General features: G+C 41.5%; 1 protein-coding gene across 9 annotated transcripts; it reads left to right on the forward strand.

Annotated features, from left to right (window-relative positions):
• Positions 1 to 1,335: 1,335 nt before the first annotated feature.
• Positions 1,336 to 22,451, forward strand: LOC103424849 (uncharacterized). Of its 9 annotated transcripts, XM_070826451.1 has the most exons (11): positions 1,336 to 1,586; positions 1,723 to 1,768; positions 1,959 to 2,007; positions 2,119 to 2,167; positions 3,555 to 3,625; positions 19,868 to 19,918; positions 20,578 to 20,635; positions 20,983 to 21,118; positions 21,234 to 21,257; positions 21,815 to 22,033; positions 22,300 to 22,451. In XM_070826451.1, coding segments are annotated over exons 8-11 (270 nt in total). In that variant the 5' UTR covers positions 1,336 to 1,586; positions 1,723 to 1,768; positions 1,959 to 2,007; positions 2,119 to 2,167; positions 3,555 to 3,625; positions 19,868 to 19,918; positions 20,578 to 20,635; positions 20,983 to 21,092; the 3' UTR covers positions 22,301 to 22,451. The 9 variants fall into 9 exon arrangements, 1 of the variants encoding a protein (XP_070682552.1); XR_011583444.1 differs by lacking the exon at positions 21,234 to 21,257; XR_011583449.1 differs by lacking the exon at positions 22,300 to 22,451 and having other exon boundaries at positions 21,201 to 21,257; positions 21,815 to 22,087.
• The last annotated feature ends 685 nt before the right edge of the window (positions 22,452 to 23,136 follow it).

Raw genomic sequence — 23,136 nt, forward strand, 5'->3', positions numbered from 1 at the left:
GGGACAAAAAGGCATCCCAGCACCAGCTAGGTGCAGGCCTAAAAAAAGGCCCAAATTGGGCTCATGATGGTTGCATTGGGCAGTCCAATAACTTGCAAAGCAATCTGCATGCTTGTTGCGATGTCACGGGCCGAGAGGAACAACCCAGCAGCAAATGAGAAAATAAAACCAAGGCCGGATTGATGCAGGCTGTTGCATGGAGAGGAGCAGCGATTGTGACGAGTCACATGGATCTAGGGATGCAGCTATAGGCTATAGAGATAAAAGGGAAGCAGGCCGAGTATGGGCTGAAGGCAGAAGCCCAGCAAAGTTGGCTTCTTATGAGGCTGGCACGAATTGAGGCTGCATGCCCAATCATGAAGAACCTAGATGTTTGGCCTGGTTTGTCATACGTGCAGCAAGCCTATATATTTTTTCTTTTTTTTTCTTCTAATTTCTAGGGTTTGGAAAAACCCAAACTTGCTTTTATTTTCTTTCAATTCTTTGACTCACAAATTTCACATAGCGTTTTATAATTATGTAATGCATGAATGTGTGTGTGTATATATATATTGATAATTATATGAAAACATATGCAATATATATAAAGGAAGGAAAATATAAATATAGGGGTTCATGCATCATGGGAATGTTTTCATGCTTCGTGGTCGTTTCAAATATCTTAATTTATTTTAAAAGAACCTAATTGGCAGAAAATAAAAGAGCCTTTGAATTTGTAGAAGATCCTTCCCTGAAAGCCAAAATTGCATCTCTAATGCATTGTATCACGTTCAACAAAGAAAAATTAAATTGAATTAATAGCATGTAAATCAATTCAATAAAATAATAAATTAATCATAAAAAATGATTAAAACGTAATACTCCCCTAATTGAAAAATAAAATCTCTTTAGCGCAACGTCAATAACGTGCTGATAATGTGTTATAAGCCTAATTTACTAAATCATACAAAGGATAGATAGAGGGGTGTGACATAGTAGAGGGAAATAGAGAGATGCGTAATTGTAAGATGTGTATTATCTCACCACATTGTGTCTTTATTTATAATGGTAGGAAAGATCAAATCCTTACCCTAATAGGATTACAACCCTAATAAGATAATATTTAGTCTAAGAGATATGACATAATTCCACAAGAATATCCAGATATGATAAAATTTAAACAATCACATTCCTAATCCAATAGGATTGGATATTTTTCCTTTTAGAAAAGAAAACTTAGTTTTGAACAAAAAAACATATTTATATATTCTACCTTTCGACAAAACAAAAATGTTTTTTTTTTGAGAAAATATTTATATTTTCTTTAAACGGAGGTAAGAAAATAAGGTGAATTTCGCAGCGGCCATGTCTGCGAGCGAAGGATATGGAAGTTTAACTTGGCTGCCCAGTTCGTTACCCGACTTTATTCTCGGGTTCGAGTCGAGTATTTTTAAACCGCTTTCAACAAACCCCTAATTTTTTTGATTCCGGGTTAGTCCGACCCAATCAGAGCTGCTTCTTCTCTCTCTTCTGTGAGGAATGGGTTACAGCGACGATGCAGAAGAGCTTTTGAAGCGGAGACCGAGGAAGATGGCGTATCTCGGAGGGTCAGTTTTTCCGTTTTTATTTCTCCATTTAACTTTACTGTAATTTGTTACTTTTGCTGAGAAATTGATTGGATTTTTCGATTTCTTACTTCATATTTTATATGAATTCCTTCACCATTTCTGTTAAATAATGCAGCAATTTGAATCGCAGAGGACGTTCCTATACCCTAATGGGCGAAATGGTAATAGTTATTATCTCTTTTAATTTTTTTTGCAGTGTGTTATTTTTAAATTTCAATTTTTTTTTTAGTTAATTGAAGTGTTTTTTTTTTTTTTGTGATTGGCACAGTAAAATTGTTGTTACTTATTAGTGCTTTGGTGTTTTGTATGTTTTTGTCACAAAGTTTATACTTTTGTGTTGTTTTGTAACAGAGTTATATGCAAGACGAAGATATTTCGTTAGACCCCATACGAGTTTGATGTAAGCAACATTTTTCGTATTCATATTTATTCGTCCTTGTTCTTTTATACAAATGTTCACAAGAATTGTTGCTTGTTGTGAAACCATCGAAGCTTTTCTTGTGCTTGACAGGGACAAATGTTCTCCAAAGGCATAGCGAGTTAGCAGAGCGTCTTTCTAGGTAAAGTATTCGTGGAGCAATTGTTAAGTCTTCATTCACCATGTTTTTGGTTATTTTGAGATCATAGTATAATTTTATGGAACTGTTCTCGCTTTCAAATATTATGGAGTGCTTGTATTTTGAGAAATAATTTTGAGTGACTTCAAATACAAGGCCTATTTTGGCGACGCTCCTTTAGGCTCAATGATTCATGGTTTTTGTAAACTTTGTTTCCTTTGTTTTCCTTTTCTTTCTCATACCTGCTTTCCTAGAGCTTCACTTACTAAATCGTATTTAGAGAGTATGTGTGCAACGAAATAGGAAAAAGGAATATCATCAAAGAGTGGAAGAAGGAAGTAACAAATCTACTTAGAATTCTTATTGTATGTCTATGTTTATAAATGCAGGCATTTTAGATGCTTTGGCCTCACCCAAATGGAGTTCAGTTGTTCCTTGATTATCTAAAAAATGTGCGTAGCATTGTTTCTTCATATCTTTCCATTTTGAGTGTATTTGATTGTGATTCATATGTCAGTGAATTTCCGAATAACCTTCCGAAAAAGACTAACAAGTTTTCTGAATAACCTGATGGTGTCCTATGCCTTTTGTGAATTTGGGACAATGAGATACTTGTGGATTCTGGAATTGGTAATTCAATTTTGTGTTCTTGAAATATCCAGAAGAATTTGTCTAGTATAATAAAATGGTAGGTATGAATATGATGAATGATACGTGATTTTAAGCACCCATTTGGGCCATTTCAAACTTGAATAAAAAGTTTCAGCCTTCTGAATATTATAAAAAACCCGCATTATGGTTGTAGGGCTTCTTGTGATTAAATGTTAAAGATGTCTTAACTGACTTTGTAGTAAAGGGGTTGTCTAATCTTTTTGCAAATAGGTTTAGTACTATTTATCTTGTATGTGTGAGGATATATGTGCATACATATATATGCAGACACATGCATACGTACATACATGCTTACACATTAAATACACCAGTGAAAATAAAATACTCGGCAAGTGCACTTTTCTTTGTTTATTTATTTATGAAAATGTGGATATGCGCCTTAATAAAATATCTCAGCATTTGAAGACGATTTTATGTATGTGCCCGAGTGCCTCCAAAGAAAAAGGAGCCCTTGTTCAGCATTATTCCAGTTAGACTACTGTAATTGTACATTGCAGAGCACCTTTTATTTTCATGTATTTGGCGTGTATATCTTGGTCATGCATTTTCTGCTAATTGTGCTGTTGTGCTTCGCACCTTGTATTTCAGTATGTGTTTGGTTTGTGTATCTTGGTCATGCCTGTAAACATGTTGATACATAACAGAAATAGTATCATAATTGTTGATGGACTTGTATATTACTACTACTAATGCCTTTATGATTCTATTGTTTTAACAGGGATGCCAACAAGATAATTTATGAGCGTCTACAGAAGGAATTTGAAGATGCACGGGCTTCACAAACTCAAGGTATCTTTGAAAAAGTGTTGCGTTTAATGCTTCATTTCAATTGTAATTGTAATCAGTAGAATCTAGCTTTGCATCATGTCAAGTTACTTTATCTTTTCCCCACGGGTTTCTAAGGCACATCTGTGGTGTACTGGTGTGATACCTCAAGTCCATCATTTGTGCACTGTGGATCCTTGGTATATACATGTCTAAGGAACCCAATCACTATCGGGTTGTGGTATTTTATGTTAACCAAAAGCCTGTCATGGCTAACTTTGTGAGTGTGATTGAACCTTCTCTTGATGAGGATACCAGTGACTAAAGGGGAAGACTGTCATGTCCCCAGTCCCACAAGGGACAAATTAGTTTGCTGTCTTGATGGCTCACCTGTGTTGGAACTACTGTATTGCTCAAAGTTATGGTTCTAATGGATAACTTAAGCTGAATTTATAATTAACTGTTGTGATATTAAGCTAGAATTAAACAATATAACTCATCGAATATTCTGAATGTTTTTTTTCCAAGTTTTCCTATTCATTAAGGGCGATGTACAAAATTGCATGAACTATAGGGGTATTAAGCTAATGAGTCATACAATGAAGCTCTGGGAGAGAGTCATTGAGCATAGATTGAGGCACGAGACACGGGTTTCGGACAACCAATTTGGGTTCATGCCAGGGCGCTCAACCATGGAGGCAATCTATCTCTTACGAAGATTGATGGAAAGATATAGAGATGAGAAAAAGGATTTACACATGGTCTTTATAGATTTGGAAAAAGCGTATGATAGGGTCCCAAGAGATATTCTTTGGAGGATTTTAGAGAAGAAAGGAGTACGAGTAGCATATATCCAAGCTATACAGGATATGTATGAAGGAGCAAAGACTGCCGTAAGAACTCATGAAGGACAAACCGAAAGCTTTCCCATAACTGTAGGATTACATCAAGGCTCATCCTTAAGTCCTTACCTTTTTGCGTTGGTAATGGATGAGTTAACAGGACATATTCAAGATGATATTCCTTGGTGTATGCTTTTCGCAGACGATATAGTGTTGATAGATGAAACTCAGGAAGGGGTAAATGCAAAGCTTAACCTTTGGAGAGAAGTGTTGGAATCTAAAGGTCTTCGCTTAAGCCGATCAAAGAGAGAATATATGGAGTGCAAGTTCAGTGCAAATGGAGGCCAAAACGAGTTAGGGGTGAGGATCGGAGATCAAGAAATACCAAAGAGCGACCGTTTTCGTTACCTAGGATCTATCTTGCAAAAGAACGGAGAATTAGATGGAGATCTCAACCATAGAATACAAGCTGGATGGATGAAGTGGAAGAGTGCATCCGGCGTGTTGTGTGACCGTCGTATGCCACTAAAGCTCAAGGGAAAATTTTATAGGACGGCAATAAGGCCGGCGATGCTGTATGGCACAGAATGTTGGGCGGTGAAGCATCAACACATACACAAAATGGGTGTAGCGGAGATAAGGATGCTTCGTTGGATGTGTGGGCACACGAGAAAAGATAAGATTAGGAATGAGGATATCCGGGGTAAAGTAGGAGTAGCCGAAATTGAAGGAAAGATGAGAGAAAATCGGTTACGGTGGTTTGGACATGTGCAAAGAAGGCCTACTGACGCTCCGATTAGAAGATGCGACTATGGGGCAGAGGTTCAGGGCCGAAGGGGTAGAGGAAGACCTAGGAAAACTTTGGAAGAGACCCTAAGAAAAGACTTAGAGTACTTGGATCTAACGGAGGACATGACACAGGACAGAACACAATGGCGTTCTAAGATTCATATAGCCGATCCCACTCAGTGACATGGATTTTCCAAGTCTCCAACCGAGAAGTTTTCCTCACTCAGGAAATTAAGGGAACATTACCTCAACCTACATGCTCTACTCACAAAGCTTCAACATACAAGCTTCAACAAAAGAAAATTCAAAGAACTTAGCGAAGAAGACTTTGGTGTATTTAACACAATACGTTGAAATGAAGGAAAGCTTATTTATTGATATCCTCGATAAGTTACAAATATGTACATATACTTGAGTCAAAATAAACAAACAAGAGGGAGCCTTCACAAAGGTTGCTTAGGAGAAGTCTCAGCAGTCGGTAGAGCTACAGAAAGAGAAGGCACCGGAGGGGGATCATTCGGAGCCTCAGTACTGGACAGAACCCTAGAAGGAGGAGGCATCAGAGGTTGATCATTTGGAGTTTCATTACGCAGTACAGCCCCAGAAGACGAAGGCAATAAATGCCTTTGGAACAAACCCACAAATCTCTGATGATCAAGTAAAACCTGACCATCAGATTCCTTCATCTGGTCAAGCTTCCTCTTCATGTTTGTAGCATAGTCATGTGCGAGCCTGTGCAACTGTTTATTCTCATGCTTGAGCCCTCTAATCTCCTGTTTGAGACTCATCACTTCAGCTGCCAATGATTCAACTTGGTGGGTTCGAGCAAATAGGCGTTGGGCCATATTAGACACAGAACCTGCACACTGAACACTAAGAGCCAGAGAATCCTTAACAGCCAACTCATCACACCGTTTGGAAAGTAGTCTGTTATCTTTGGAAGTGAGAAGGTTCCTGGCCACTACCGTAGCGGTCATATCATTCTTCATCACGGAATCCCCAACGGTAAGAGGACCAGTAGGGGAGACGAAGGATGGGCGCCATATGTTGTCTGGAGAAGGCGGGGCTGCCTCTTCAACAAGGTTCAAGTCAAAACGACGGTCGGAGGGGCCAGACATTTTCAAAGGTGTTGAAGAGAGAAGAGGTCGGACAAATCAAGATCTTAGAAGTGCAAGAATGGAGCTTCTACTGGTGGATATTCAAGTGTGCTTTGGAACTTAATGTCAGCCCTTATAAAAATCTGCACTCGACGAAGCTTCAGAAATCGAAGAGGCGCCTGTTCAGAAATCGAAGAGGCGTTTGCTTTCTCAAAAGCTGGGCTAGTCAGAGACCACGAGGGTCGATCTCAGAAATCGAAGAGGCGTTTGCTTTCTCAAAAGCTGGGCTGCTCAAAGACCACGAAGGCCGATCTCAGAAATCGAAGAGGCTTGCTTTCTCAAAAGTTGGGCTGCTCAGAGACCACGAGGGCCGATCTCAGAAATCGAAGAGGCACTACTTTTCCAGCCTTGTCAGCACCTGTCACACGCACACTCAGCTTTGCGGAAATTATGGGCATTCTGTCGAAGATTTCTGGCGTAGTAGAAAGCACATGAATCGTACTGTTCAATCACCCACTTCCCACACGCAACAGTAGCTCAAGGGTACCACATATTACTTTGCCAAAGTTCTCTGACAAAGTTGAGACACGTGAAGCTTGCAGCTCCCACTACATCGCTCTGACCAAGAAGGGTAAAAGAATAGCAAAGAAACAACACTAACAAAGTTTAGACACATAAATTTTGAAGGTCTAGCTACCATATTATTAACTCCGCCGTGTAAGTTTATCTTACATTGCCGGTCCCAAGCCCGGATAAAGGAGGAGGGGGAGGGCGTCAGGTAGTCGACAGCCGGCACTCCATGATCACGTCGAATCCTTATGAAAATGAATCCAGAACGAAATCGCGCTAAAGCTAGGGCGTCACCCGTAAGTGGCGCGCTGTGTGGCCTGAGCACAGTGATAAGTGAGCAAGGGTCGCTGTATCTCCATCGGCACCCGGATACAGTGTTAAATGAGCAAGGGGGCTATAGAAACTTCTTTTCGAACGACTCCACTCAAAGTTGTTTGGGAGCATATGCTCCTATCAACTTTACACGGGACACACAAAAGAAGTACTTTGATCCTATTGGACGGGGAAGGGTGAAGAAGCTAGGACAGAAGGGTAGAGTTCAAGAGAGCAAAATGCGTTTAGGAACGTGGAATATAGGAACCTTGACGGGAAAATCTATGGAAGTAGTAGAAGTTATGGTGAGGAGAAGGATAAATATTATGTGCCTACAAGAAACTAAGTGGGTTGGTCGTAAGGCAAAGGATCTAGAAAACTCAGCGTTTAAACTATGGTATTCGGGCACAAATAGAACGAGAAACGGTGTTGGCATCATCGTGGACAAGACCTTGACACAAGATGTTGTAGATGTCAAGAGGGTAGGAGATAGAATCATGGCAATCAAGATTGTAATAGGACAAGAACTTATCAATGTGATTAGTGCGTACGCACCTCAAGTAGGGTTGGATACGAGTTCGAAGGAGAAATTTTGGGAAGACCTTGGAGACTTGGTGCAAGGAATTGCTCAGACGGAGAAGTTATTTATAGGAGGAGATTTAAATGGACACGTGGGCAGGGAGACAGGCAACTATGGAGGTTTTCATGGTGGCCATGGTTTTGGGGAGAGAAACGAGGATGGGGAAGCTATCTTGGATTTTGCAATGGCATATGATCTCTTCTTAGCCAACACCTTCTTTAAGAAGAGAGAAGAACATGTGATTACCTACAAGAGTGGGTCGTCAAAAACACAAATAGATTTTCTTCTAATGAGGAAAGGGGATCGTATAACTTGTAAGGATTGCAAAGTTATACCAGGAGAGAGCGTGACTAATCAACATCGCTTGTTGGTGATGGATGTACATATCAAAAGAGTGAGAAAAAAGAACAAGACTTGGAAGTGCCCAATGACTAGATGGTGGAATCTAAAAGAAGAAAAACAAGCCATTTTCAAAGAGAAAGTAATCACCCAGTGTGTGTGGGATAGAGAGGGGGAAGCTAACCAAATGTGGGATTCCATGGCTAGTTGTATCCGCAAAGTAGCAAAAGAGGTATTAGGAGAGTCCAAGGGCTTTGCCCCACACCAAAAGGAATCTTGGTGGTGGAATGAGGAGGTACAAGCAAAGGTGAAGGCTAAGAAGGAATGTTGTAAAGCCTTATACAAGGATAGGACCGATGAAAATGGTGAAAGGTATAGAAAAGCGAAGCAAGAGGCGAAGAAAGCTGTGAGAGAAGCTAAGTTAGCGGCTTATGACGATATGTATAAGCGACTAGATACCAAAGAAGGAGAGTTGGATATCTATAAACTAGCTAGAGCAAGGGAAAAGAAGACAAAGGACCTAAACCAAGTGAGGTGCATCAAGGATGAGGATGGAAAGGTTCTTGCTACGGAGAACGCGGTTAAAGACAGATGGAAAGGTTATTTTCATAATCTTTTCAATGAAGGACATGAAAGGAGTGCTTCTTTAGGGGAGTTGAGTAACTCAGAAGAGTGTAGAAAATACTCTTTTTATCGTAGAATCCGGAAGGAAGAAATGGGTGTAGCTTTGAAGAAGATGAAGCATAGAAAAGCAGTAGGCCCAGACGATATACCAATCGAAGTGTGGAAAGTTTTGGGAGAGACAGGTATAACATGGCTCACTGAGCTTTTCAATAGGATTTTGAAAACGAAGAAGATGCCGAATGAGTGGCGAATGAGCACTTTGGTGCCTATCTACAAGAATAAGGGCGATGTACAAAATTGCATGAACTATAGGGGAATTAAGCTAATGAGTCATACAATGAAGCTCTGGGAGAGAGTCATTGAGCATAGATTGAGGCAAGAGACACGGGTTTCGGACAACCAATTCGGGTTCATGCCAGGGCGCTCAACCATGGAGGCAATCTATCTCCTACGAAGATTGATGGAAAGATATAGAGATGGGAAAAAGGATTTACACATGGTCTTTATAGATTTGGAAAAAGCGTATGATAGGGTCCCAAGAGACATTCTTTGGAGGATTTTAGAGAAGAAAGGAGTACGAGTAGTATATATCCAAGCTATACAGGATATGTATGAAGGAGCAAAGACTGCCGTAAGAACTCATGAAGGACAAACCGAAAGCTTTCCCATAACTGTAGGATTACATCAAGGCTCATCCTTAAGTCCTTACCTTTTTGCGTTGGTAATGGATGAGTTAACAGGACATATTCAAGGTGATATTCCTTGGTGTATGCTTTTCGCAGACGATATAGTGTTGATAGATGAAACTCAGGAAGGGGTAAATGCAAAGCTTAACCTTTGGAGAGAAGTGTTGGAATCTAAAGGTCTTCGCCTAAGCCGATCAAAGACAGAATATATGGAGTGCAAGTTCAGTGCAAATGGAGGCCAAAACGAGTTAGGGGTGAGGATCGGAGATCAAGAAATACCAAAGAGCGACCGTTTTCGTTACCTAGGATCTATCTTGCAAAAGAACGGAGAATTAGATGGAGATCTCAACCATAGAATACAAGCTGGATGGATGAAATGGAAGAGTGCATCCGGCGTGTTGTGTGACCGCCGTATGCCACTGAAGCTCAAGGGAAAATTTTATAGGACGGCAATAAGGCCGGCGATGCTGTATGGCACAGAATGTTGGGCGGTGAAGCATCAACACGTACACAAAATGGGTGTAGCGGAGATGAGGATGCTTCGTTGGATGTGTGGGCACACGAGAAAGGATAAGATTAGGAATGAGGATATCCGGGGTAAAGTAGGAGTAGCCGAAATTGAAGGAAAGATGAGAGAAAATCGGTTACGGTGGTTTGGACATGTGCAAAGAAGGCCTACTGACGCTCCGATTAAAAGATGCGACTATGGGACAGAGGTTCAGGGCCGAAGGGGCAGAGGAAGACCTAGGAAAACTTTGGAAGAGACCCTAAGAAAAGACTTAGAGTACTTGGATCTAACGGAGGACATGACACAGGACAGAACACAATGGCGTTCTAAGATTCATATAGCCGATCCCACTCAGTGACTTGGATTTTCCAAGTCTCCAACCGAGAAGTTTTCCTCACTCGGGAAATTAAGGGAACACTACCTCAACCTATATGCTCCACTCACAAAGCTTCAACATACAAGCTTCAACAAAAGAAAATTCAAAGAACTTAGCGAAGAAGGCTTTGGTGTATTTAACACAATACGTTGAAATGAAGGAAAGCTTATTTATTGATATCCCCGATAAGTTACAAATATGTACATATACTTGAGTCAAAATAAACAAACAAGAGGGAGCCTTCACAAAGGTTGCTTAGGAGAAGTCTCAGCAGTCGGTAGAGCCCCAGAAAGAGAAGGCACCGGAGGGGGATCATTCGGAGCCTCAGTACTGGACAAAACCCTAGAAGGAGGAGGCATCAGAGATTGATCATTTGGAGCTTCATTACGCGGTACAGCCCCAGAAGACGAAGGCAATAAATGCCTTTGGAACAAACCCACAAATCTCTGATGATCAAGTAAAACCTGACCATCAGATTCCTTCATCTGGTCAAGCTTCCTCTTCATGTTTGTAGCATAGTCATGTGCGAGCCGGTGCAACTGTTTATTCTCATGCTTGAGCCCTCTAATCTCCTGTTTGAGACTCATCACTTCAGCCGCCAATGATTCAACTTGGCGGGTTCGAGCAAATAGGCGTTGGGCCATATTAGACACAGAACCTGCACACTGAACACTGAGAGCCAGAGAATCCTTAACAGACAACTCATCAGACCGTTTGGAAAGTAGTCTGTTATCTTTGGGAGTGAGAAGGTTCCTGGCCACTACCGCAGTGGTCATATCATTCTTCATCACGGAATCCCCAACGGTAAGAGGACCAGTAGGGGAGACGAAGGATGGGCGCCATATGTTGTCTGGAGAAGGCGGGGCTGCCTCTTCAACAAGGTTCAAGTCAAAACGACGGTCGGAGGGGCCAGACATTTTCAAAGGTGTTGAAGAGAGAAGAGGTCGGACAAATCAAGATCTTAGAAGTGCAAGAATGGAGCTTCTACTGGTGGATATTCAAGTGTGCTTTGGAACTTAATGTCAGCCCCTATAAAAATCTGCACTCGACGAAGCTTCAGAAATCGAAGAGGCGCCTGCTCAGAAATCGAAGAGGCGTTTGCTTTCTCAAAAGCTGGGCTGCTCAGAGACCACGAGGGTCGATCTCAGAAATCGAAGAGGTGTTTGCTTTCTCAAAAGCTGGGCTGCTCAAAGACCACAAAGGCTGATCTCAGAAATCGAAGAGGCTTGCTTTCTCAAAAGTTGGGCTGCTCAGAGACCACGAGGGCCGATTTCAGAAATCGAAGAGGCACCTACTTTTCCAGCCTTGTCAGCACCTGTCACACGCACACTCAGCTTTGCGGAAATTATGGGCATTCTGTCGAAGATTTTTGGCGAAGTAAAAAGCACATGAATCGTACTGTTCAATCACCCACTCCCCACACGCAACAGTAGCTCATGGGTACCACAGATAACTTTGCCAAAGTTCTCTGACAAAGTTGAGACACGTGAAGCTTGCAGCTCCCACTACATCACTCTGACCAAGAAGGGTAAAAGAATTGCAAAGAAACAACACTAACAAAGTTTAGACACATAAATTTTGAAGGTCTAGCTACCATATTATTACCCACAAGGGTAAAGGAACAGTACCACTGCTGGATAATTGGAAAGTCCCGGTGTGTCAACCTCTGTGCTTCGTGGCAAGGTAGACTAGCAAACATGCCCAACCTTTACTCACATTCGAGAAAACACTCCTAACAAGATTGCTTGCTCCAAAATCGAAGAGGCACCGCCCTCCGAATCTCGAGAGCCAGACTCCCAACATGATTACTTTCTCAAAAATCGAAGAGAGGGTAAAGGAACAGTACCACTGCTGGATAATTGGAAAGTCCCTGTGTGTCAACCTTTGTGCTTCGTGGCAAGGTAGACTAGCAAACATGCCCAACCTTTACTCACATTCAAGAAAACACTCCCAACAAGATTGCTTGCTCCAAAATCGAAGAGGCACCGCCCTCCGAATCTCGAGAGCCAGACTCCCAACATGATTACTTTCTCAAAATCGAAGAGAGGGTAAAGGAACAGTACCACTGCTGGATAATTGGAAAGTCCCTGTGTGTCAACCTCTGTGCTTCGTGGCAAGGTAGACTAGCAAACATGCCCAACCTTTACTCACATTCGAGAAAACACTCCCAACAAGATTGCTTGCTCCAAAATCGAAGAGGCACGGCGCTCCGAATCTCGAGAGCCAGACTCCCAACATGATTACTTTCTCAAAAATCGAAAAGACACCGCTCTCCGAATCTCGAGAGCCAGACCCCCAGCAGGATTGCTTTCTCAAAAATCGAAGAGGCATCGTTCTCCGAATCTCGAGAGCCAAACCCCCGACAGGTCTGTAATCTTCACACGCAACATCATCTTTCCAGATACCACAAACCACTTTTTCAAAGTGCTCTGACAGAGTTAAAACATGTGAAGCTGGCAGCTCCCACTACCGTGCTATAACCAAGCAGGGTAAAGGAATAGCATTATTACTTGATGTTAGGGAGACTCCTATATATGTCGACTTCCATCCCTAACGGACAGGCAGACCTGCAAAAATGCTTAACCCTTTCTCTTATCTGAGAGGGCACTCCCAACAAAGCCTTTCGAAATATTCAGCTTTCTTTTCCCCCGATAATACCTCTGTAAACAAGCTATACTAGAGCAAGAATATCTCATATCATTAGGGTTAAAAGCAAGAGTATCCCATATCATGCTTTTTCCCTGTCTTTTCCTTTGACCTTGTTCTTACCTGCAAGACAAGGAGAAAGAGAGCAATCAGTCAACACTTGGAATCAAGCTTCCAGCCAGGAACTGACTGCCTGGAACCCCTTACCTGATTACTTACCTGGCATTGCTCTCGAGTACTCATCTTCAACATCTTATGCTTCCAGGGAAGATACCGCATCTGCCTGAGGAACAGATAGGGCAAGTGAGAAGGATACAAGGAAGCATGTGGAGACAAGTGTAACAGCACACGTGCCGATACATCCACTACTCTATCAAAAGCAAAAGTATCCCATATCAGCAGGGTCGAACGTACTCTAGATTTGATGGACTTGTTTTGACCCTCAAATTCTTCAGTCGGCCTTATACTCTGGAGGAAACCAGAAAACCCTCCAGCCCAGTTCAAGAATAAGCCTGTGGAAAGTTACTTCTTCAAAAGCAAAAGTATCCCATATCATCTCTCCTCATTTTTCTTCTCTTTATCCTTCATGCTGCCTGCAAGATAGGGAGAATGTGAACAATCAGCCAGAGCTCTGATTGCTTACCTTGTCTGTCACCTCTTTCAGCAGATCCCCCAGCTCGGCGACTTGGGGGACTCCTACTACATGGTTTGTATCTCGCTTGACCAAGCATGAAACTACAAGTAAGCTTCAAGTGAAATTGATACATTACCTTGTGCATCTCCACCAGTTACAGATACCACCCCTGGATGGAGGAAGAGTACTTCCAGAGAAGATGCCACATCTACCTATGAGACAGATAAGGCAAGTCAAGACGATACCACACTCCGGTACTTAGAAGTTTCGTGGCTACGAGATCATTCTCCCACAATATTTCCTAAAGTCATTTGTACTAAATCATTCACTTGTACTCACTAAAGGAGAGCTTGAACCTATGTACTTGTGTAAACCCTTCACAATTAATGAGAACTCCTCTATTCCGTGGACGTAGCCAATCTGGGTGAACCACGTACATCTTGTGTTTGCTTTCCTATCTCTATCCATTTATATCCACACTAATGACCGGAGCAATCTAGCGAAGATCACAAAAAGTGATCGTTTTCGCTACCTAGGATCTATCTTGCAAGAGAACGGAGAATTAGATGGAGATCTCAACCATAGAATACAAGCTGGACGGATGAAGTGTAAGAGTGCATCCGGCGTGTTGTGTGACCGTCGTAGGCCACTGAAGCTCAAGGGAAAATTTTATAGGACGGCAATAAGGCCAGCGATGTTGTATGGCACAGAATGTTGGGCGGTGAAGCATCAACGTACACAAAATGGGTGTAGCGGAGATGAGGATGCTTCGTGGGATGTATGGGCACACGAGAAAGGATAAGATTGGGAATTAGGATATCCGATGTAAAGTAGGAGTAGCCAAAATTGAAGGAAATATGAGAGAAAATCGGTTCCGGTGGTTTGGACATGTGCAAAGAAGGCCTACTGACGCTCCGGTTCGAAAATGTGACTACGGGACAGAGGTTCGGGGCCGAAGGAGTAGAGGAAGACCTAGGAAAACTTTGGAAGAGACCCTAAGAAAAGACTTGAGTACTTGGATTTAACGGAGGACATGACACAAATGAGCGCAATGGCGTTCTAGGATTCATATAGCCGACCCCACTTAGTGGGAAAAGGCTTTGTTGTTGTTGTTGTTGTTTGTAGCTACCATATTATTACCCACAATGGTAAAGGAACAGTACCACTGCTGGATAATTGAAAAGTCCCGGTGTGTCAACCTCTATGCTTCGTGGCAAGGTAGACTAGCAAACATGCCCAACCTTTACTCACATTCGAGAAAACACTCCCAACAAGATTGCTTGCTCCAAAATCGAAGAGGCACCGCCCTCCGATTCTCGAGAGCCAGACTCCCAACATGATTACTTTCTCAAAAATCGAAGAGAGGGTAAAGGAACAGTACCACTGCTGGATAATTGGAAAGTCCCTGTGTGTCAACCTCTGTGCTTCGTGGCAAGGTAGACTAGCAAACATGCCCAACCTTTACTCACATTCGAGAAAACACCCTCAACAAGATTGCTTGCTCCAAAATCGAAGAGGCGCCGCCCTCCGAATCTCGAGAGCCAGACTCCTAACATGATTACTTTCTCAAAAATCGAAGAGAGGGTAAAGGAACAGTACCACTGCTGGATAATTGGAAAGTCCCTGTGTGTCAACCTCTGTGCTTCGTGGCAAGGTAGACTAGCAAACATGCCCAACCTTTACTCACATTCGAGAAAACACTCCCAACAAGATTGCTTGCTCCAAAATCGAAGAGGCACCGCCCTCCGAATCTCGAGAACCAGACTCCCAACATGATTACTTTCTCAAAAATCGAAGACACCGCTTTTCGAATCTCGAGAGCCAGACCCCCAGCAGGATTGCTTTCTCAAAAATCGAAGAGGCATCGTTCTCCGAATCTCAAGAGCCAGATCCCCGACAGGATTGCTTGTTCGAAAACCGAAGAGGCACCACTTTCCCAACTTCAAGAGCTGGATCTCCTTGGATAAAGTTTGTCTGTAATCTTCACACGCAACATCAGCTTTTCAGATACTACAGACCACTTTTTTAAAGTGCTCTGACAGAGTTAAAACTTGTGAAGCTGGCAGCTCCCACTACCGTGCTATGACCAAGCAGGGTAAAGGAATAGCATTATTACTTGATGTTAGGGAGACTCCTATATATGTCGACCTCCATCCCCAACGGACAGGCAGACCTGCAAAAATGCTCAACCCTTCCTCTTATCTGAGAGGGCACTCCCAACGAAGCCTTTCGAAATATTCAGCTTTCTTTCCCCCCAATAATACCTCTGTAAACAAGCTATACTAGAGCAAGAATATCTCATATCATCAGGGTTAAAAGCAAGAGTATCCCATATCATACTTTTTCCCTGTCTTTTCCTTTGGCCTTGTTCTTACCTGCAAGACAAGGAGAAAGAGAGCAATCAGTCAGCACTTGGAATCAAGCTTCGTGGTTACGAGATAAGGAAAGTCAAGACGATACCACACTCCGGTACTTAGAAGTTTCGTGGTTACGAGATCATTCTCCCACAATATTTCCTAAAGTCATTTGTACTAAATCATTCACTTGTACTCACTAAAGGAGAGCTTGAACCTATGTACTTGTGTAAACCCTTCACAATTAATGAGAACTCCTCTATTCCGTGGACGTAGCCAATCTGGGTGAACCACGTACATCTTGTGTTTGCTTTCCTATCTCTATCCATTTATATACTTATCCACACTAATGACTGGAGCAATCTAGCGAAGATCACAAAAAGTGACCGTTTTCGCTACCTAGGATCTATCTTGCAAGAGAACGGAGAATTAGATGGAGATCTCAACCATAGAATACAAGCTAGATGGATGAAGTGTAAGAGTGCATCCGGCGTGTTGTGTGACCGTCGTAGGCCACTGAAGCTCAAGGGAAAATTTTATAGGACGGCAATAAGGCCAGCGATGTTGTATGGCACAGAATGTTGGGCGGTGAAGCATCAACACGTACACAAAATGGGTGTAGCGGAGATGAGGATGCTTCGTGGGATGTATGGGCACACGAGAAAGGATAAGATTGGGAATGAGGATATCCGAGGTAAAGTAGGAGTAGCCAAAATTGAAGGAAATATGAGAGAAAATCGGTTCCGTTGGTTTGGACATGTGCAAAGAAGGCCTACTGACGTTCCGGTTCGAAAATGTGACTAATGGACAGAGGTTCAGGGCCGAAGGGGCCGAAGGGGTAGAGGAAGACCTAGGAAACTTTGGAAAAGACCCTAAGAAAAGACTTGAGTACTTGGATTTAACGGAGGACATGACACAAATGAGCGCAATGGCGTTCTAGGATTCATATAGCCGACCCCACTTAGTGGGAAAAGGCTTTGTTGTTGTTGTTGTTGTTTGTAGCTACCATATTATTACCCACAATGGTAAAGGAACAGTACCACTGCTGGATAATTGAAAAGTCCCGGTGTGTCAACCTCTATGCTTCGTGGCAAGGTAGACTAGCAAACATGCCCAACCTTTACTCACATTCGAGAAAACACTCCCAACAAGATTGCTTGCTCCAAAATCGAAGAGGCACCGCCCTCCGATTCTCGAGAGCCAGACTCCCAACATGATTACTTTCTCAAAAATCGAAGAGAGGGTAAAGGAACAGTACCACTGCTGGATAATTGGAAAGTCCCTGTGTGTCAACCTCTGTGCTTCGTGGCAAGGTAGACTAGCAAACATGCCCAACCTTTACTCACATTCGAGAAAACACCCTCAACAAGATTGCTTGCTCCAAAATCGAAGAGGCGCCGCCCTCCGAATCTCGAGAGCCAGACTCCTAACATGATTACTTTCTCAAAAATCGAAGAGAGGGTAAAGGAACAGTACCACTGCTGGATAATTGGAAAGTCCCTGTGTGTCAACCTCTGTGCTTCGTGCCAAGGTAGACTAGCAAACATGCCCAACCTTTACTCACATTCGAGAAAACACTCCCAACAAGATTGCTTGCTCCAAAATCGAAGAGGCACCGCCCTCCGAATCTCGAGAACCAGACTCCCAACATGATTACTTTCTCAAAAATCGAAGACACCGCTTTTCGAATCTCGAGAGCCAGACCCCCAGCAGGATTGCTTTCTCAAAAATCGAAGAGGCATCGTTCTCCGAATCTCAAGAGCCAGATCCCCGACAGGATTGCTTGTTCGAAAACCGAAGAGGCACCACTTTCCCAACTTCAAGAGCTGGATCTCCTTGGATAAAGTTTGTCTGTAATCTTCACACGCAACATCAGCTTTTCAGATACTACAGACCACTTTTTTAAAGTGCTCTGACAGAGTTAAAACTTGTGAAGCTGGCAGCTCCCACTACCGTGCTATGACCAAGCAGGGTAAAGGAATAGCATTATTACTTGATGTTAGGGAGACTCCTATATATGTCGACCTCCATCCCCAACGGACAGGCAGACCTGCAAAAATGCTCAACCCTTCCTCTTATCTGAGAGGGCACTCCCAACGAAGCCTTTCGAAATATTCAGCTTTCTTTCCCCCCAATAATACCTCTGTAAACAAGCTATACTAGAGCAAGAATATCTCATATCATCAGGGTTAAAAGCAAGAGTATCCCATATCATACTTTTTCCCTGTCTTTTCCTTTGGCCTTGTTCTTACCTGCAAGACAAGGAGAAAGAGAGCAATCAGTCAGCACTTGGAATCAAGCTTCGTGGTTACGAGATAAGGAAAGTCAAGATGATACCACACTCCGGTACTTAGAAGTTTCGTGGTTACGAGATCATTCTCCCACAATATTTCCTAATGTCATTTGTACTAAATCATTCACTTGTACTCACTAAAGGAGAGCTTGAACCTATGTACTTGTGTAAACCCTTCACAATTAATGAGAACTCCTCTATTCCGTGGACGTAGCCAATCTGGGTGAACCACGTACATCTTGTGTTTGCTTTCCTATCTCTATCCATTTATATACTTATCCACACTAATGACCGGAGCAATCTAGCGAAGATCACAAAAAGTGACCGTTTTCGCTACCTAGGATCTATCTTGCAAGAGAACGGAGAATTAGATGGAGATCTCAACCATAGAATACAAGCTAGATGGATGAAGTGTAAGAGTGCATCCGGCGTGTTGTGTGACCGTCGTAGGCCACTGAAGCTCAAGGGAAAATTTTATAGGACGGCAATAAGGCCAGCGATGTTGTATGGCACAGAATGTTGGGCGGTGAAGCATCAACACGTACACAAAATGGGTGTAGCGGAGATGAGGATGCTTCGTGGGATGTATGGGCACACGAGAAAGGATAAGATTGGGAATGAGGATATCCGAGGTAAAGTAGGAGTAGCCAAAATTGAAGGAAATATGAGAGAAAATCGGTTCCGGTGGTTTGGACATGTGCAAAGAAGGCCTACTGACGTTCCGGTTCGAAAATGTGACTAATGGACAGAGGTTCAGGGCCGAAGGGGCCGAAGGGGTAGAGGAAGACCTAGGAAACTTTGGAAAAGACCCTAAGAAAAGACTTGAGTACTTGGATCTAACGGAGGACATGACACAAAACCGAGCGCAATGGCGTTCTAGGATTCATATAGCCGACCCCACTTAGTGGGAAAAGGCTTTGTTGTTGTTGTTGTTGTTGTTGTTGTTGTTGTTGTAAGGCTACCACTCAAAAGAATTATTTTTTTATTTCCAGTAGCATTTAAACCAAAAAATTAAATCTATAGAGCAACTCCTCACAATAAATTAAACTTGACAACAATTTAGTTTTAATCAATGTTTTAAAATGCAGGTGAAAAGCAAAGCTTTTAATGTTTTCTAAGGTGAGGCGCAAGTCTTGACCCGTTGAAGCGTAACCCTTTTGAGTATTGAGTAAAAATAAATATATACAAAAGAATGAAAATGAACTACTTATTGTCAACCAAGCATATTAATCAACCCCCAAACTCTTCTTCCTTTACACTTTCTTGTTTTTTATATTATGATAACAGAGAAGATGAGAGAGCTTGTGTCTATTGGGTTGTTTTGGGACTTGGTCTTCTATTTTGCATTTATATGATGAATAGTTGGCTGAATTTCTTAAAATTAAAACGATGTTACGCTGGTGTAGACTTCTCATACAATGGTTGAAACCACAATTAATTAGTAAGGTGGGCTATTGCATGATTTTCGGCTTGGCTTCCTACAACTAACTTGTGCTACAGCCCAAGGGAGCCTTCACATGTGTCCATCCCTGAGTTGTGTATTGTTTGGGTTAACTTATGAGAAGACTTTGGTTTATCTTCTGGTTTGATTAAGAATTGAAATATATCTTTTGTAGAGAATTATTTGGATGGTGAACGATGGACGACATGCTACAATAAGAGAGCGGGTATGGTTCCTTTCAACACTAAAGTGATTGAGATTACTGTGGGCTTAAACTTTTGATGTTAGAATTTGCCTTTATTTCAATCACTCAAATTACCCCAAGAATTACGTATAAAATCGGAAATAAGGTAATTTGAGAAGTTTGTTTCAATCATTAACAGGAGGATCCTCCCTATGCCAGCAAAGTAGTCTTTCTGGTCAAAGAATAACTCTGCATTGTTGTCCACTCATTCCTGATAATTTAATAATTTCTTGTAGATACAACAACAACAACAACAAAGCCTTTTCCCACTAAGTGGGGTTGGCTATATGAATCCTAGAACGCCATTGCGCTCGGTTCTGTGTCATGTCCTCCGTTAGATCCAAGTACTCTAAGTCTTTTCTTAGGGTCTCTTCCAAAGTTTTCCTAGGTCTTCCTCTACCCCTTAGGCCCTAAACCTCTGTCCCGTAGTCACATCTTCGAACCGGAGCGTCAATAGGCCTTCTTTGCACATGTCTTAATAATTTCTTGTAGATGCAGTTTCTAACTAAGAGTGAACATAAATACAAACATTGATGCCAGGATTCAAGATTATTTGGTTATAGATGTAGCATATACATATGGTAATCTTGATTTCATAAACTTATTGAGTATTGTTTTGGTGAGAAGTTTCCTGAATGCAGGTGACTTCTTGTTTGGAAGGGGCAAGAATTGGCAAACTCTATGAGATATCTTATGCTGGTATGCTGTGAAGTAATTGATTTTCAATTAGTTAGTATCTTATGTGTCTTGTATGGTATCATGTCATTTGACTCATTTTTCTATCTAAAAAAAGGTCATGTTCTATCTGACATCACTGTCTGCCGTGTGAAATATTCCATAAGCAAACTGAAGGTTAATAGTTGATAATTCTATTTGTTCAAGATTGGTGTAACAGTTGGATCAGCCTCCAATATGTAACACATTGAACAATATAGGTTACAGAAAAATACTTTTTTGGGGAATAAATATGTGCTATAAGGCTGTAACGCGGTCAATCACTTTGGCCTTTAGCGGTGGGGATTCTGACTTATCTGTATCTGACGCAGGAGAACTTGTGACTTATACCATTGTGTGCTTGAGAGTAAGTCATTTCTTGAGAAGATGACAGTTCTTGAACACAACATTCCGTACTTTTTGCCGATACGAGAAGTGGAAAATGGTCTTCTTTCCTCCAATGCTATGGTATGATTGGGTTCGTGCATTGGCCTTGTTGACTCAATATTGTAGTACCTGTTCTGATTATTTATCCTTGATGTGCTTTCAGAAACTTATAGATTACATTGGTGAGATTTTACAGGCTTATGTGGACAGAAGGGAACAAGTATGCTGCTGGCTTATGTAAACAAAAATGAGTTTGTATTTACTAAAATATGGTTGGGTTAAATGCCTTTTTGCCAAATGTTGAAGAGCTAGCTATATGCTGGATGAGATGTGCAAATTAGAGACGCGGGATTGGGGATGGGTGGGTACTGTAGCTTTGTTCCATTATAGCTATTTGTTTAATTGGTTACAACTTCACTGATTGTCGTGTAGGTTAGGCTTGCCAAGGAGTTATATGGGAATCAGATCAAAGAAATTCATTTTGCCCTTCCCTACAACTTAATTGTCTTTTCCAAACTTGATTTTGGTTCGTTGGTGCTTTTGTTCCCCTGCATAGACTCTGTTTTTTGGATATTTATGTATCAGTGGAATAATATTTTGATGTGCCAAACATCTTCGTAACTATATGTCAGCGTATTCATATTCCTTGCCAGTCCCTTTTAGAGTTCTTGTATGAGTTTGTGTGGTTGAGTGTCATATTGGTAGCAGGCATGATTATATATCCTCAAAAGTAAATGTGTTTCCATCATCCTGAAGAACGTTATTTTCCTTTTGCAGTAAGGTTGTTGTGAAGCTTAAATATGCAGAGCTTGTTCCCGTGCTTCCAAATCATGTCAGTGTGGTAGCATGGCCAGTGTGTCAACCCAGAAAAAGCGGTCCAAATATATCATCCATGAACAAAAAGGAAAAGGGAACATTGGAAGGTCCAACTACCCTCTTCTATGCAGAGGATGCCTTGCGAACTATGAGCTTACCGAAAGGTATTATTTCTGGTTGGTGACCTTTTTACTTGCTTACTGCTGCCAGTATAAGTGATATTTAAAACCTTGATGAACCTCCCTCAACACTATGACCAGATGATACTCGGCAAATTCTGATTAATTTTTTGGTCAAAACCAAACCGTTGCAACTTTAATGCTAATTTACCTCTGTTCTCCCCACAATATCCTTGCCATCTCACCACCTATCTGATTCTCATGAACTACTGAACAGGGCCGGTCCTGAGGCCCTCGGCGAAAATTTAAATGATATACCATTTATAGAAATGATATGATTTTTCAAAAGTTTTCAAGTGAAGCATCGTATAGTTTGAGCAATCTCCTCTTCATTTCATTTTTTGTTTTCTTTCTTTTCAGATTTGTAGACTTATTTCTGAAGAAACTTCATTTAATTTCTATACTAGATCCAAAAGCAATTCTAGTAAAGAGAGCAACAAAACTTCCACAAAGAAATAATATAACTAATTAATAGGGGTTTGGAAAAAGAAAAGAAAAAGATACTAATTATATTGAATAGATAAAGTCTAAAGTGAAAGCCTGAAATTTTAAAACTTATCTTCAACTTGAAACTTCGACAAAATCCGGCTACAATGCTTATAAACTCAATCATTAATGCAATGAATAAGTTAAATGATAAACTCAATTATTGCTCCATTACTGAAATTAGCTTACAAAATTGAATGTTAAAAGGGGCGTTTGATTGAAAAAAAAGTCTCTTGCAGACAGAAGAGCGTGTATCTGAATAAACTAGTTATTTGTCTTTGAGAATGGACTTGCAGATGGGAAAGTGCATGCAAAAAAATTTGTTATTGGTTATTGAGAATGCAGTTGAAAAAGGGAAACCAAGAGTGTAGTTAAAGAAGGAAACCGGGTGGGAAACACTTGTATATGAGAAGGCGCATGCGAAAAAACTAGTTATTTGTTATCGAGAATGCAGTTAAAGAAGGAAAAGTGGGTGGGAAACACTAACGAGTGGCGGAGCCCACAAAATGAGTCTTGTGAATTACTTTTTTTCGTCTTTTGAAAATTTGGGAAGTTTTTGTCATGATCTTGAGCTCGTTTGGCTGTGCTTTTAAAATGATTGAAAGTTTTTTTTGTTGA

The sequence above is a fragment of the Malus domestica genome, chromosome 08 (genome assembly GCF_042453785.1).
Source record: "Malus domestica chromosome 08, GDT2T_hap1".
NCBI lineage: Eukaryota > Viridiplantae > Streptophyta > Magnoliopsida > Rosales > Rosaceae > Malus > Malus domestica.